The 14,296-nt window shown below is 47.2% G+C and overlaps 6 protein-coding genes across 7 annotated transcripts; 3 read left to right on the top strand and 3 right to left on the bottom strand.

The window, feature by feature from the left end:
- Positions 1 to 3,133: 3,133 nt before the first annotated feature.
- Positions 3,134 to 5,870, bottom strand: LOC6555408 (probable ATP-dependent RNA helicase pitchoune). The gene is made up of 5 exons (XM_001982292.3): positions 5,541 to 5,870; positions 5,244 to 5,480; positions 4,355 to 5,035; positions 3,668 to 4,293; positions 3,134 to 3,574 (listed from the first exon to the last, which is right to left on the bottom strand). The coding sequence occupies exons 1-5, from the start codon at positions 5,719 to 5,721 to the stop codon at positions 3,248 to 3,250; spliced, it is 2,052 nt and encodes a 683-aa protein (XP_001982328.1). The 5' UTR covers positions 5,722 to 5,870; the 3' UTR covers positions 3,134 to 3,247.
- A 471-nt stretch (positions 5,871 to 6,341) lies between these two features.
- Positions 6,342 to 7,234, bottom strand: LOC6555409 (fas-associated death domain protein). Its single transcript, XM_026979511.1, has one exon. The coding sequence runs from the start codon at positions 7,106 to 7,108 to the stop codon at positions 6,389 to 6,391; it is 720 nt and encodes a 239-aa protein (XP_026835312.1). The 5' UTR covers positions 7,109 to 7,234; the 3' UTR covers positions 6,342 to 6,388.
- Positions 7,235 to 7,457: 223 nt separating this feature from the next.
- Positions 7,458 to 9,587, top strand: LOC6555410 (pre-mRNA-processing factor 17). Its single transcript, XM_001982294.3, has 3 exons — positions 7,458 to 8,362; positions 8,430 to 8,908; positions 8,969 to 9,587. The coding sequence occupies exons 1-3, from the start codon at positions 7,648 to 7,650 to the stop codon at positions 9,500 to 9,502; spliced, it is 1,728 nt and encodes a 575-aa protein (XP_001982330.1). The 5' UTR covers positions 7,458 to 7,647; the 3' UTR covers positions 9,503 to 9,587.
- LOC113563707 lies at positions 7,522 to 7,659 on the top strand. Its single transcript, XM_026975698.1, has one exon. It carries the CDS (start codon positions 7,543 to 7,545, stop codon positions 7,645 to 7,647), a length of 105 nt encoding a protein of 34 aa, XP_026831499.1. The 5' UTR covers positions 7,522 to 7,542; the 3' UTR covers positions 7,648 to 7,659.
- Positions 9,588 to 9,815: 228 nt separating the features above from the next.
- LOC6555411 (transmembrane protein 181) lies at positions 9,816 to 12,306 on the top strand. The gene is made up of 7 exons (XM_001982295.3): positions 9,816 to 10,480; positions 10,552 to 10,808; positions 10,859 to 10,939; positions 11,015 to 11,114; positions 11,172 to 11,449; positions 11,517 to 11,619; positions 11,687 to 12,306. The coding sequence occupies exons 1-7, from the start codon at positions 10,030 to 10,032 to the stop codon at positions 12,058 to 12,060; spliced, it is 1,644 nt and encodes a 547-aa protein (XP_001982331.1). The 5' UTR covers positions 9,816 to 10,029; the 3' UTR covers positions 12,061 to 12,306.
- Positions 12,307 to 12,362: 56 nt separating this feature from the next.
- LOC6555412 (NADH dehydrogenase [ubiquinone] 1 alpha subcomplex subunit 10, mitochondrial) lies at positions 12,363 to 14,076 on the bottom strand. Of its 2 annotated transcripts, none has more exons than XM_015153344.2 (3): positions 13,971 to 14,076; positions 12,603 to 13,731; positions 12,363 to 12,535 (listed from the first exon to the last, which is right to left on the bottom strand). In XM_015153344.2, exons 2-3 carry the CDS (start codon positions 13,728 to 13,730, stop codon positions 12,440 to 12,442), a joined length of 1,224 nt encoding a protein of 407 aa, XP_015008830.1. In that variant the 5' UTR covers position 13,731; positions 13,971 to 14,076; the 3' UTR covers positions 12,363 to 12,439. The 2 variants fall into 2 exon arrangements, with proteins under 2 accessions (XP_015008830.1, XP_026839638.1); XM_026983837.1 differs by having other exon boundaries at positions 13,927 to 14,061.
- Between the last annotated feature and the right edge of the window lie 220 nt (positions 14,077 to 14,296).

Below are 14,296 nucleotides of genomic sequence, written 5' to 3' on the forward strand. Positions count from 1 at the left end.
GCGGGGGCTAATATCTGGGCCCCAAGCCCAAAATCCCATGCAAATGAGCCACCGAACCCGTACTGGCCAAATGTTGGTGTTAACTTGGTTAACTTTGTCGCAGAAACTTCGAAATGTATGTGGGAAAATTGGCATTCGCGAGCGTTTCGATGGACGCACCATATAAGCGACCCTAGGCCGGCGACAACTTTTACTTTCCATCGCAAAAGACACTTTTCGCTGGCTTCCGTGTGGTTGGCGAATTTCACAAACATATAACTTAGTAGTAAGATATTACGTATTTGTTTTTCAAAACTGAAAACAATTAAATATCGAATCCTTTTACAAAATAATACCAAATTTACAATATATACATTTTTTATTTTAAGACTGAAAAGCTGATTCTCATGCAGATGGGAAAATACCACGATTCTGGTATAAAAGAGAATCCCTCACATCCATCCAGCTACCTGCAGGCAAGGGGCAAGATCCGATTTTTTTTTAACCCGCATGCACCAAAATGAGACGTGAAAGTTTAAAGTGGCCACAGATGTGGATGGACATCGGATTGGCCGTTCCATTGGAAAGCAGACTCCCACCACCGGACCTCACCTGGCCAAGTTTCACAGCCCGGCCACAAGTCCCACCAAATTTGTGTGCACTTGGCTCAAACCGATCGCATTGGCCTGTGTGTGGGCCGACATTAAATGTGTTGTACGACCCCATTATACAGTTTTACTGCCATTGAAAAATGTGTCAATGTGCGTGGCGATTGAGACATTGTATGCTTATGGATATCAAATTTAAATCTCTGGGGCACCGACCAAAGCCCTTTCCAATCCGCACACCCACGTTGCCAAGTATTGCCCATCTGGCAGATCCAAAGTGCCAAGTTTTCCGTGGGCCGATAATCCCACTAGGGCTTTGGAATTTGCCCTTTTTGAATGTGGTGTTTTTCATTGTGAGTAGATCGCTTCGGGCAGCACTTTCGGTTTTGGAAAACGGAAATGGCCGCAATACAAAAGTTTTCCAGCAGCTGTAAAGTGAGGCGAGAAAAATGTTTGAATTGGTTGAACCGTAGTGTAAATTCAAGTCGAAAGGTGGAGATATTTTTAGAGAAATAAAATGTATTGTTATTATTTTTCGATGGCAACTGCTGATGCCCCATTAATACAAAAACCCAAATCGAAATCTATGTTTGGAAATATCCCACAACTCTTTCGCCGCCTTCAAGACGAGTGAGTTATTACTCTTTATTTGGCTATTAACAGAGAGATATTGCATCCCAAATGCAATTCAATTGTTTGACCAACTCGCCTGCTTATAAGGAAGTGGTTCCAACGATAGACAACCTGCCAGGCGGCGCTAACACTCTTTGCTGGTCGCGAATCCTTTTTTGTTCACTGCACGCTTGTGTCGAATGCAAATTTGGCCAAGACATTTAGCGGCTTTGTGGCTCAAACGACAAATTAAGCATTCTTTTCTTAATTTACCGCCGACACAGAAACAAACCACTGGTGTGAGAGTGTGTAATTAGCAATATGTTGGCCAAAAGCCAGGCGGCAGTCGACCATTAACCAGTTCCCAGTTGTTTCCATTACGCATGAGACGCGGCCATGTGGGCGCCTCCGGTTTTCCAACATTTGAGTTTGTCAGTTTTGGGGGACCACAAAGAAACCGAACTGCAACACCCACACAGCTAGTAAGTATCTGTCAGATACACTCGACCACATGCGCAACTCGCTCAGGCAACCAAAGTGCCCAAAGTGCTTTGATTTTGGCCATGTTCATAAGTGGTGCTCTAAGGTTTCGGCTCACAAATGAATAAAATTTTGTTACAATAGACAACACTACATCTTGAAAGTTTATACACGAATTCATACCATCAGGCTTATGTTTATCATGAGACATTCATTTGTTGGCTACCTAAATGTAGTTTCTATATTATTCCCATTTTTGTCACCTGTGCGAATGCATTTTCTGTGTCACACGCCGCGACCCACAGGTGGACCCCTTCCCACGTCCCGCGTTCCCCGTCTTCCATTTCTCGAATCCATTCATAAAGTTTCCACTTTGCATATTGTGCCTGACCAGCTGATTGGATCCAACAAGACGCAGTCTGGGCAAAACTAATCTAACCACGATCCGCAAAGTGCGCATGAATGAGTAAACTCGAGCGTGTTGGCTTTTTCATTCACCCAAACGTCGTTAGCTTCGCGTTTAGAAACAAGTGCTAGGGGCGAATGGGCGGGACGGGGCGGGGGCGGTTGTGGGTGTGGGCGTTGTGGTACCCAACGTTCGTCACGCCCACGCCCCCAACAACATCCAATTTGCTGATACATTTCGATGGCCGCCGAGTGTTGCGCACTTACAGAAACTCAATAACTCGAAAATATTTCAAAGTTCATAGTTTTGTAAGCTTAAAAACTATTGATTATTAAGTAAATGTGTGTAAACTACTATTTTACTATACACCTTATGAAATATGTCCTAAAACTCTACTTTTTGAATTGCATAACGCGAGCAATGTTTTTTAATTATTTACAGACCGAAATAATATTAAATAGTTCCGAAAGTTCCAATGTTCTCATAAGTTGCACTACTAGAACATGGACTTATTTAAAAACTAAAATACATAGAACTCCACATTAGTTCTTACCTTCAAAACCTATTATTACGAACTTTAGTTAAGACATTGCTATAGATTCAAGCCAAGGTAGCCCGCAAATATATTTTGGTAATGTGGGTGATGGAAGCTCTTTAAAAAGGCGGCCTAAACAAGTTTTATTGGAAAATTGATCGCTGCCCAATGCTGTTTCAATTGGCCAATGCAGTGCGCAGTGGGCGCCCGTAAGCCAGCAATTGATTAAGCGCCCGATTATCGATTAGTTGGGCCAACAAGAGCGTCGCCTAAGTTTTGGAGGGACTGGGTCTGGGACTGGGCGAGCGTGGGCCATAAAGTGGCACAATTTAGCGAGCGACAGACGAAATAAAAAGCGCAATCGGCCAAATTTGGGGAGGCGACTCAGCTCGACTCGACGGCGACAACAATAAACATTTGAAACAACAAGCGGCAAATAAGGAGAAGTCACATCCGCATCGAGAGATCGAGTGGGATGCCAGTTGATGATGATGCCCGGCCAACATGGTTACGTGAATTCGTAAATTGGAAACATTTAGTTTTATATCTTTTGCCTATTTGTATACACACTCAAGTAAAGCAGCAGATTTACAATATGCAACAGTATCTCTGCCTAAATCTAAAAAACTAACGCATAAACTTCTTGGCCTGGTCGCGGTTGACCTGCTTGAAGTGTCGCTGCTTGGAGGCCGATCCCTCGTTCATTTTCTTGTAGAACCCAAAACCGCCGCCGCCCACTCGCTTTTCCGGTCGCTCCCGCTTGGCCGCGCCCACTTTCAGGTCAACTACGGGTGGCACCAGGAATCCAAAGCTTTTCGCAACCGCCTGCAGGTCCAGCGTATTCACATTGAAGATCTGCTTCAATTGGTGCGAGTCGTACGCGCGCACATAAGACTTAAACGCTTCCTTGGCCGACTGGTTCAGGAAGTAGTTCTTGGCGATCAGTTTCTCCAGCTGCAACGGAAAAGAAACATAAGAATTAGATCAACATAATACATGGTTTAGAATATTGATGTATCTCTTATAAAAAACCAACAAAGCACCCACCTGCAGTTGGATATCGGCTATCTTCTGCCATGAGAACTCGAACTCATTGAGCGGCACCTTGGCGGCCTTGAGGTACCGCAGGAATCCCAGCTCTTCGGGTCGCATCAAAAGCAGGGCGTGACCCGAGGTGCCCGATCCTCTGGCCGTTCGGCCGACCCTGTGAATATACTCGCGTGGATCATCTGGAGGATCGTACTGCACAATCCAATCGACTTGCGGAATGTCCAATCCACGAGCAGCCACATCCGTACATAAGAGAATGCCAGATTCCGCGTTGCAGAACTGGAAAAAGGTGGTCGTTCGCTTCGTTTGCTTCTGTTTACCGTGGATAGATGTCACTGGCAGATCAATGTAGTTGAAGAGTTCGTGGTGGTACTTGACGGACATGCAGGATGAGAAGAACACCATAACCTTCTTCTTGCGATTCTTTTTGAGGAACGTGAAGAGCACGAGCAGTCGCTTCTCCGAGGGGCATACAATGTAGCCCTGCTCGAGTCCATCTACGGTCGCCGTGTCCTGGTTATCGTGAACACCCACATAAATTGGTTCCGACTTAAGGGCCAGCTTGGAAAGCGCTTCGATGCGAGCCGTCTGAGTGGCTGAGAAGAGCATCGTCTGGCGGCGTTCTAAAAGGTTAAGATAAGTTAAAAATACACTTAGAACCCTTTATAGATATTCGTAACTCACTTGGCAGCAGATTGATGATTTGCTTGAGCTCCTCCTCAAAACCGATCTCCAGAATCCGATCCACTTCATCGATAATCAGGCACTGTAGGTTCTTGTACAGAAAGTCGGGCGAGTTCTGTAGATGATCCAACAGACGTCCCGGTGTGGCCACCAGAATGTTGATGCCCTTGCCCAGCTTCTCGCTCTCCACCTGGCGATTGGAGCCGCCCATTACCAAGCCATAAGTGTGATGGTGGTGTGCCATCAGTTCCTTGAGGACACCGAAAGTCTGCATGGACAGCTCTCTCGTAGGTGAGATGATAATCACGCCGGTTCCATTGCGTGGCATAAACCTCAGCTTGTTTATCAGCTCGACGGCGGGTATCAGGAAGGCCAGCGTTTTGCCGGAACCCGTCTGAGCAGCACCCACCAGATCGCGTCCCTTTAGTAGGGGTGTCAGTGATTTGGCTTGGATTTCAGTCATCTCGGTAAAGCCCATCTCCTTAACGGCTCGCAATGTGGCCTCGGATACGGCACCCTTTAGTGAGGCAAAGCTGCGATCATCCGAATCCCGGTAATCCAGAGCAGCCAGAGAGGATTCCACGGTAAATGGTTCGTCATCTTTAGCCGGTTTGCCATTCTGTGCCTTGGACTTGTTTGGAAGCAACTTCGTTTTCTTGGCTGGCACAGGTTCATCTTCATCTAAAAGAAGTACTGTTGGTTAGCTAAGGTTTATCAAGGCTACAGTAAATACACGTTTGATTTAATTCAGTTGGTTTTTAAATGGATTTCATGCCTGCTCTGGGCAACATTAACTCGCTGCTTCAGGGCTGCTCAAATTCGCCTTTAAAAATCATCATTGTTGTTGGTAGTCAGAAAGAATTTTCTGAATATCGACTCTTTTACTGACCTTCCTGGTCATTATCTTCACTCCCGCTGGCTACATCCTCCTCATCATCTTCGGCTTCTTCGTCCAAATCGCTATTCTCGTCATCCTCATCCTCCTGCTCATCATCATCCTCATCGTCATCTTCATCAGATTCCGAATCCGAGTTCGCCACCTGGATTTGTTGCTTTTTTGGAGGCTGTTTTTGTTGCTTCTTCTTGGGCAGCGGCGCCTCCAGGAAATCCTCCTCTAAATCGTCATCTGCGGAATGAAAAATGTATCTTAAATATATTTACAATGCACACATGTTTTCAATCGTACCCTGATCCTCGGCCACATGCTTGTTACTGAGTTTCTTCGGTTTTTTACTGGGTTTGTTGCCATTTTGTTTGGGTTGTTCCTGCTTTTGGGCCTTGTTGTTTCCCTTCTTCTGCGAGAGCTCCTTCTTCATCTTCTCCCTCTTTACGATCTTCTTCATCAGCAGCTTCTCCCGGATAGACATAGTGCTAATTAAGTTGACTTTCTAATACACTTTATTGGCTAAAAACAGAATTCCCAAATAAAATATTGCGCGCACGTGTTGCTATTCATTCACCCCGAAGCAAACGATAGACCACCAGCTGTGCCTATCGATATTTGCAGACTCGATAGTTTCCCGGCAAAATGGTGTGACCCACTTGTAAGGTAATTTTAAATTTAATAACTGGGTTTTGTTGATAACAAAAGCAAAATTGTTTGCCAAACTTTTTTTATTTTTGTGTAATAAATAATTTTAGCACCATTACAATTAGTTTGCTATGAGACTTGCGTTTTGTTACAAAGCAATGTTTAGAACTACATTTATATGGCTCTACTTTTACCATTCAATAAGGGGAAATACAATTTTTTTAACGTAAGATAACCCGTATGTTTGTCTTTGTGTTGGTTTGGAAAACTAGTTTAACTGCCTTTTTAATAATAATTTATAATATTGTTTTTAGCTTTTATAATATTTCACATTGGTTTTTTTATGACATTATAACATTATTACTTAGGAAATCAAATATGAACAATTACAATAAAGGCACCTTTGTTGGTTTCCAGCACATCAATAACTAGTATCATAACAAAATGCATATAAAATGAAAATTCTCGTGTAGTATTTAATTTACGGCACACCGGAATGCGTTCTAGTATGACATTATCTGCTCCACGTTCTTACGCAGATCATTGCGACCACAATCGCCCAAAGCCCGACACAGACGAACCAGAAAGTGCTTGGGATCGTGGCAATCGTCCTCTTCGATGAGCTGCAGCAGTCGCAGTATCTGCGACTTCAGATCGTGCGGGAAGCGCTCCTCGATGGTGTCCATGTGGCCCTCGCCAATGCCCGCCGATCGGCCCAGTCGTCGCCAGTAGCGTCCCAGTTCCTCGGATATTTTCTTAAAGACCGCCGTGCGTTTGCGATCCGTTAAAGCAGCTGGGGTGGTATAGTTTTGGATTGCTGATGGGGGCCCAGCGGCAGCTACTGCCGAAACTGATGGATGAGCACCCTGTGATGCTGGAGCAATCCGGAGTTGCTGGCGCAGTTCTTCGGCCAATCGGAGTTCCTGGTACTGATTCACCGGATGTGCACGGAAGTTTTCCGGCGGTGTGTAGCCATTCAGTGCCTCGATGAACTGCGGAATATTGCCCGACATCCGGCTTAGTGGCTCCACATTGTCCTCGGCCAGTTCGTCCGCCCGTTCCAGACAGTCAATTAGATCTTGAATGGAGTGTATGCAATCCAATCTGCGTTGCGAACCAATCTCATTGGCAAATATTAGTTTCAACTGCTCCACATCCTCGGGGCATTCATCGATGACGATCTGTTTGAGGATGTCGTAGGACCAGTGCTTGCCTGCCGTCATCTTGACTGGGTAACTTACAGTCTGTGACTGATGGAGATCGTATTTCCAGCGATCCGAAATTGCAAAAATTTTGCACCCAGCTCCCTGTGTGGCTTAGTATGACCGTATGGGCAAACATTTCCTTACCCGTTATCGATCAGCACTGATTTGAGGGTGTGAAGCAAAATGCACTGTGACAGCAAGTAAATTCCTTCTCTAATATTTTTAACTTTATATCAAAATACTATGTCTTTATAACTTGAACAATTTTAAATAAGCTTTAAACTTTTTAAATAAGCTTTAAACAAATTGTCGTGATCAATTAGTAAGACCGTAACATTGCCATTCGATAACATTGATAGCCGATAGTACCATCACTAATTTTGATATATATATAATTATGTTTTTGTTACCTTTACTAAAGCAACTAATGCTAAACGCAAACGTGTAGACGAATGGAAATATCCATTAACGTTTTTGTATTCCTCCTCTACACTCTGGTCGTGATCTACCTTCAGCATTTCGTGAACAAGTACACTGAGTTCGTCCGCAGCCTATAAATGTTGGGCCTTCAGACATACGCCAGTTCCTCGGAGGGAGAATCCGACCATGAGGACACCGCCAGCGCCGCCAAATCGGAGTCCTCCACTCCCATTCCGGATCACCTGCTGCCCGTGGACAAGACGCACTCGCTCTCCAACTCCATTGCTGTTTGTGCGGCGCCAACGGTGATTCCCCTTGGAGCATCGGCCGTCCCCCGAACTCTGGATCCCACGCTCAAGGAGGTAACCTACAATCCGCGCTACGAGGAGATGTATGCTCCGGTAAAGGGTCCAGAGCATCCGGACCTCACCATGCAGCAGCGAGCTCCACGAAACACCCTGGCCGGCTACGTGGAGAAGGCCCACATCAATGCGTTCGAGTTTGAGAACCAGAGACGCACCTTTCACACCTACGGCTACGCCTTGGACCCCAGCGTGGACGAGCAGGCGGACGGGCAGTCTTTTGTGGGTGACCTGCAGTCCGCGTACGATGACAATGGCAAGACGGTGTTCGAGGCGCCCAAGGCAAAGAAGCTGCGCAAGCAGGAGAAAAATGATAATCCCGAGGACATTGAGGGCTTTCTGGGGCCCTGGGGCAAGTTCGAGAACGAGGTGTCGGTGGCAAAGCCAAATGAACAGGAGCGCGCCGAACTGGACGAGCTGCTGTCTAAGCGGCATAAGCGCGGACGCATTCCAGAGGACAAGCCACTCGAGGAGAAGTCGACACTGCACAGTGAGTTTAATTTAATTGCGTTTGATTTAATATATCGTAAATCATGTTTTTCCCGTCTCCTCCACAGTCAAGGATGCCTACGACTACCAGGGCCGCTCTTACTTGCATGCTCCTCACGATCTGGGCGTGAATCTACGATCAAATGCACCGCCGCCGAAATGCTTCCTGCCCAAGGCGCACATACACACCTGGTCGGGCCACAACAAGGGCATTTCCTCCATCCGCTGGTTTCCCAAGACCGCTCATCTCCTGCTCTCCGGTTCGATGGACTGCCGGGTCAAACTGTGGGAGGTTTACGGCGATCGCCGCTGCATACGCACCTTCTCTGGTCATCGGCAGGCCATCAAGGACATTGCGTGGAACAACAGGGGTACCAACTTCCTGTCTGCTTCATATGATCGCTACATAAAGTTGTGGGATGCCGAAACGGGCGATGTAGTGTCCCGATTCACTACTCGTAAAATGCCTTTCTGCGTAAAATTCCATCCGGATAATAGCAAGCAACATTTGTTCGTTGCCGGTACCTCCGACAAAAAGATCATTTGCGTAAGTAAAATTCACAAAAGTAGGTGTTCATGCTACAATTGTTTTCTTATCAATTCGCAGTGGGACACTCGCAGCGGTGATATTGTGCAGGAATACGACCGACACTTGGGATCAGTGAGCACCATCACCTTCGTGGACGACAACCGACGGTTTGTAACAACTTCGGACGACAAATCAATGCGCATATGGGAGTGGGACATTCCTGTGGACATGAAGTACATTGCCGATCCCACTATGCATTCCATGCCGGCGGTTACATTGGCGCCGAATGGCAAATGGATGGCCTGCCAGTCGTTGGACAACAAGATCGTCATCTTCTCCGCCCTCAATCGCTTTAAGATGAATCGCAAAAAGACCTTCACCGGTCACATGGTCTCTGGCTACGCCTGCCAGCTGGACTTTTCGCCGGACATGAGCTACCTGGTGTCGGGCGATGGCGATGGCAAGTGCTATATTTGGGACTGGAAGACGACGAAGATGTACAAGAAGTGGCAGGCGCACGACGGCGTCTGCATCAGTGCCCTCTGGCATCCGCACGAGGCCAGCAAAGTGGTCACCGCTGGCTGGGATGGCCAGATAAAATACTGGGACTAAAGGTTCGCACAAAGTAATCTAGATAGATTTAAGCCAAACTGATGTGTAAATTGATCGATTATATTGCATACCCATTATGTTTGAATTGGGCTTATTTAATTCATGGGGATATTTATGCTCGAGCCTAATTGAATTTTTTAGTTATTCATCCGTTCAGTTCTTGAGCATTCCCATGACAAGCCCCCTTTTTCGAGCTGTGGCTTTTATTTACCTTCAGTTGTGATAAGAGTCCGCATGCGCAGTGCATGTGAAATGGCAAACAACTCGACGGATGGTCCGCCCACCACCCAATGGCCCAGCCACCCCCGCAGTAAAGCCAAAACATATGCGAGTAGTGCTGGCCAAAATCGATATTTTCCACGAAGGGCGCACAGACGTCGAGCGGATGGAAAGCGGAACCCTTGTCAATAATCTGAATAAAAAAGTGTAAATCCAAAGAATTCTACGGCGTAGAGGAGATGCAGTGAAGGCCGACGCTAGGAGGACCCCAAGCATCAGCTAGACACCCGTAATTCCTGCCAGCGGCCATGGCCAAGCCCCACTCGGATGCGGATGCCTCTGGCCTGGGCTACGCCTACCAGCTGCCGTCCGGCGGGCTTCTGCTGCGCCTCAAGTCGTCCCTCTCGCAGTTCAGCGATTTGTTCAGCGACTTCAGCAGGTACATCTCGCCCGCCTATCACCACGATCGCTGCGAGCGATCCGTCCACATGCGGCTCTACTCGATGCACAAGCGCGAGTTTGTCATGGTCTTCCTGGGGTTCTTCACCTGCTTCGGTCTGGGCATCGTCATCGGGCTGACGGGACCGCCCATAACCAGCACATCCTCGCTGACCGCCCAGCAGATTCTGGCGAACACCTCGCTGGCGCACAGCCCAACGGTCCTGGGGAAGGGACCCTTCGCCATGAAGTCACCGTTAACCACCACCTATTCCCAGCAAATGTGGCTGATAGCCAAGCTGGTGACGGACAACAACGATGGTGGGTCCTGTGGGCATAACATGTGACTACAGCTGTTTTATTTTTCCTACATTTATACGGCACTCATTTAGACGAGCGGTACGACAAGAGTTTCCAAGTGAGTGTCTCAATCGATGGCATAAACGAGCAGCACAAGCCACAAAGTGTGATCGGATCCGGAGTGGCCCACAACCGGACACGGCACTTGGTCTGCGTACGCAACGACTGCGAGGAGTTCACGGTAATGCATCTGGGATTCCTTGACTATGCTCACTATATCATCACAGTGCGCTTCTACGGCTTGGAGTCGTTCCATCAGAAGTATAATATACGCAGCATAACATTTTACGTGAGTGGCATGGCATTCCCATTGTGGTGGTTACTAATTTTCGCCTTCAGTTCAAGACTTACAGTCCGGAATTCACGCAGATTGAAATCTGGTTCAGATGCATCTTTCTGCTGTTCACCTTCATAGTCATAGTAAGTGATTTGCATATAACAAACATAGTTATTTGGCTTTATAAATATCGAATAATACTATCCATCTGTTTGCAGTGCTGGTATGCCCACACCTTGCGCAAGTATCCGATCTACGATTGGTCCATTGAGCAGCGATGGTTGTCGGTACTCCTGCCCCTGCTGCTTTTGTACGACAGTAGGTGTTTCAGTCTGATTAGTTGGTTCCTACAGACTAATGATCTTCTCCACGCAGATCCCTTCTTTCCGCTGATATTCCTGATGAACTCCTGGCTGCCTGGAATGCTGGACGCCATTCTGCAAGCGACGTTCCTTTGTTCTCTGCTTATGTTTTGGCTGTGCATCTACCATGGACTGCGGCAAAACGAGCGCAGCTTCGTGCGGTTCTACCTGGTCAAGGTGATCGTCGTGCTGCCCATTTGGCTGTGCGCCATCGTCCTGGCCACGTGGGAAAAGTGCAACGAGCTGAGGGATCCCACATACAGTCACTTTGTGGATACAAAGAACTACAATGTGGGTATACATGGTTGACAACATTATAGAGCAATCTAAACTGAAAAGAAAACCAACCCATTCGCAGGGCTTCAAGATGTTCTTCTACATCGCCTGCTGCATGTATGTACTCTATCTGGTGCTGTTGCTGCTGCGGGCGTACACCGAGCTGCGCTCCATGCCGTACTTTGGTGAGTGATAATGCAGTGATACAAGCCTGATCTTCAATAATGCTTATTACTATTGACATTTGGCCAGATATGCGCTTGAAGTTTCTCACGCTACTCATGCTGTTCGTCCTGTGCATATCCATCACGGTGACGACGTGTCGCTTTGGCTTCGGCATCCTGGAGGACAACTTTGTCGCCTCACTCAACACCACCTATCGCAGCTCGGCGCAGTTTATGTGCTTCTACGGACTGCTTAACTTTTACCTGTACACCATGGCGTATGTGTACTCGCCAGATGGACGGTTCGCCCAGGCGGAGCTGGCTGTTACTAAGGATAATCCGGCTATTTCCATGATCGACGATTCCGACGAGGACGTAGTCTACGGATCCGATGAGGAGTCCCGGCGACCGCTCACCTCTGTGGGCGGCGGTGCTGGAAAGAACGATTACGACAGCGATTGAAGTATCCGTGGGAAAACGAATTCCCAAATGTTCCATAGCGCAACCGGAGTTATAGTGCTAAATGTGTACAAAATATTCTCTAATATAATGCATAAATTAAACAAATTCCACAAATTAATCTCTGGTTGATCAATGAAACTGGACTGAACCGAAATATGTTTAGTTATTCATGATTAAGTAAACCTAAAGTTCTTGTAAGGAAATTATAAACTAACCCAAATTGTCGAGTTCTTTTGTATTAAATGTAAGTATTTACAATCGAGTTCGAGCTACATTCGCCTTCTAAGTAATTGCGTTCTCTCTATTTTACTAGATTGTTTATTAGATAATTAACACATTTCGCCAGATGATTTCAACTCGAAAGCATAGCAAAAACCCTTTAGATGGCCTCGTTGATGCCCAATTTCGTCTTGGTGAGGAGACCGCTGTCGCCCTGTTCTGCATTGTAGCCAGGACGATACTTCATGCCGGGAGCCTGTATGCGAAGGGGCAGTATGAATGTTAAAATAAATCGAACTGGTTAATGGAAACACCGCACTCACATTGTACCAGACATCACGCCAGACTTTGCTGTCGTCGGCGCTGCGCAGCAGCTCCGGAACATCGAAGCGCGGCACATTGAAGTAGTTCATCAGGTCGGGCCTATAGTGGCAGTACTTGATACGGGCTTCGCACCACTCGGTCTCCAGCGGGAAACGCCAGTCGAGCATCTTCTTGTTGTGGGAATCCGCCTCAAACTGGTCGAAGTCGATGCGTTCGATATCCTCCACCACAACCTCAGTCTCACCGCCGGCTGTCCAGTCGTAGATGAGCAGCTCGGCATGGGTGGAGATGTCCTTGAGGTACTGCTGCTTGTACAGCAGCTCCACATCGCTCAAGTAGGCATCGCTAAACACCTTTGACTGCACCTCGTAGTCCACATTGCGTGCCTTGATTTGCTTCTTCACGGCATCGACCGGCAGGTCCAGGTAAATAACCAAATGCGGCTTCAGTAGCTCCCCGATGGTGTTCTGTCGGAGCTCATTGTACACGGAACGGGCACCGCGGGACAGATAACCCTGCCGAAACATGGCCTCCATGAAGACAAAGTCCGAATAGGGGCTGCGCTCGAGGACAACGCCCTGGCCTGTGCTTAAGATGTGCTGCAGGGCATCAATGTACTGCGAATAGCGCAGCATGTACATTCGGATCTGGAACTGGGCAGCCAAATCGTGGCTGGGGTCCAGGCAGAAGTTGCGCACATCGTAGCTGCGGCAACTGGGCGGCAACTGGGGATCCAACTTCCTCAAGTCATAGCCGTACGAATTGATGTAGATCAGGTCCAGATCCACCGCCGGATAGTACTGCATGTCCAGCTCCTCAGCCAGTTCCTTGGCGAACTTTGACTTGCCGGCCGCGATGGGTCCCTCCACACAGATCACCTTGGAGTTCTCGTCAAAACGCTTGGAGGTCTTGTCGAAAAACGAATTGAACACGCTGTACTTCTTCGTCTTGTACGGATAGGGGGCGGCCTTGGGCACACGGGGTCCGCCTCGCATCGTCTTGCCGGAGATGCTGCATCGCTGCTGGAAGGCAGCGGGCAGGGCATTCGTCTGCGCCTGGAGAAGATTGGGCGACTGTGTGGCGCGGCTGACAAGCCGCACCAGGCCTACGCGGAACACGGCGGTCATTCTGAGGGGAAAACAAAGGTCAGTACAAAAGAAAACCACAATAATAACAATTATATCTGGTTCAGTGGCAGTTTGTCGTGTGGTTACATCACAGGAGCTACACAGGTAGTGCGGTAATCTCTGCTCTAAAACTGCATATATGCGGATGTTTTCGTTCCATCCCGCTGGCCACCATTGGGGCGCTTCATTGATTTACCCAAATCGTAGGTTTTAATGTTCTATCCTGTCGTATTTACTCACTTTTCAAGCTAAATATCGGAAGTCTACCCAAAAACAAATTTCGGCTGTTGGTGTTGGAAAATGCCCCGAATAGGGTTGTCAAGGCATCCGTTTACATATGAAAAATTTATTTTGTTTACTTAAAAAAAAATTGCATTGATTTATTTGCTTTGAGTGTACGCATATATTTGAATGATGTATCTAATTACATAAAATAACATAAATACATAATTACCAGCAAAACTAATTACCAGTAACTAATAATATTTTCAGATTTGGATTTAGATTTAGATTTTGGATTGGTACGCGGAATTTGTATATTATTCATACCAATGGTTTGATTGCGT

Source organism: Drosophila erecta, unplaced genomic scaffold, assembly GCF_003286155.1.
Source record: "Drosophila erecta strain 14021-0224.00,06,07 unplaced genomic scaffold, DereRS2 tig00000000-arrow-pilon, whole genome shotgun sequence".
Taxonomy (NCBI): domain Eukaryota; kingdom Metazoa; phylum Arthropoda; class Insecta; order Diptera; family Drosophilidae; genus Drosophila; species Drosophila erecta.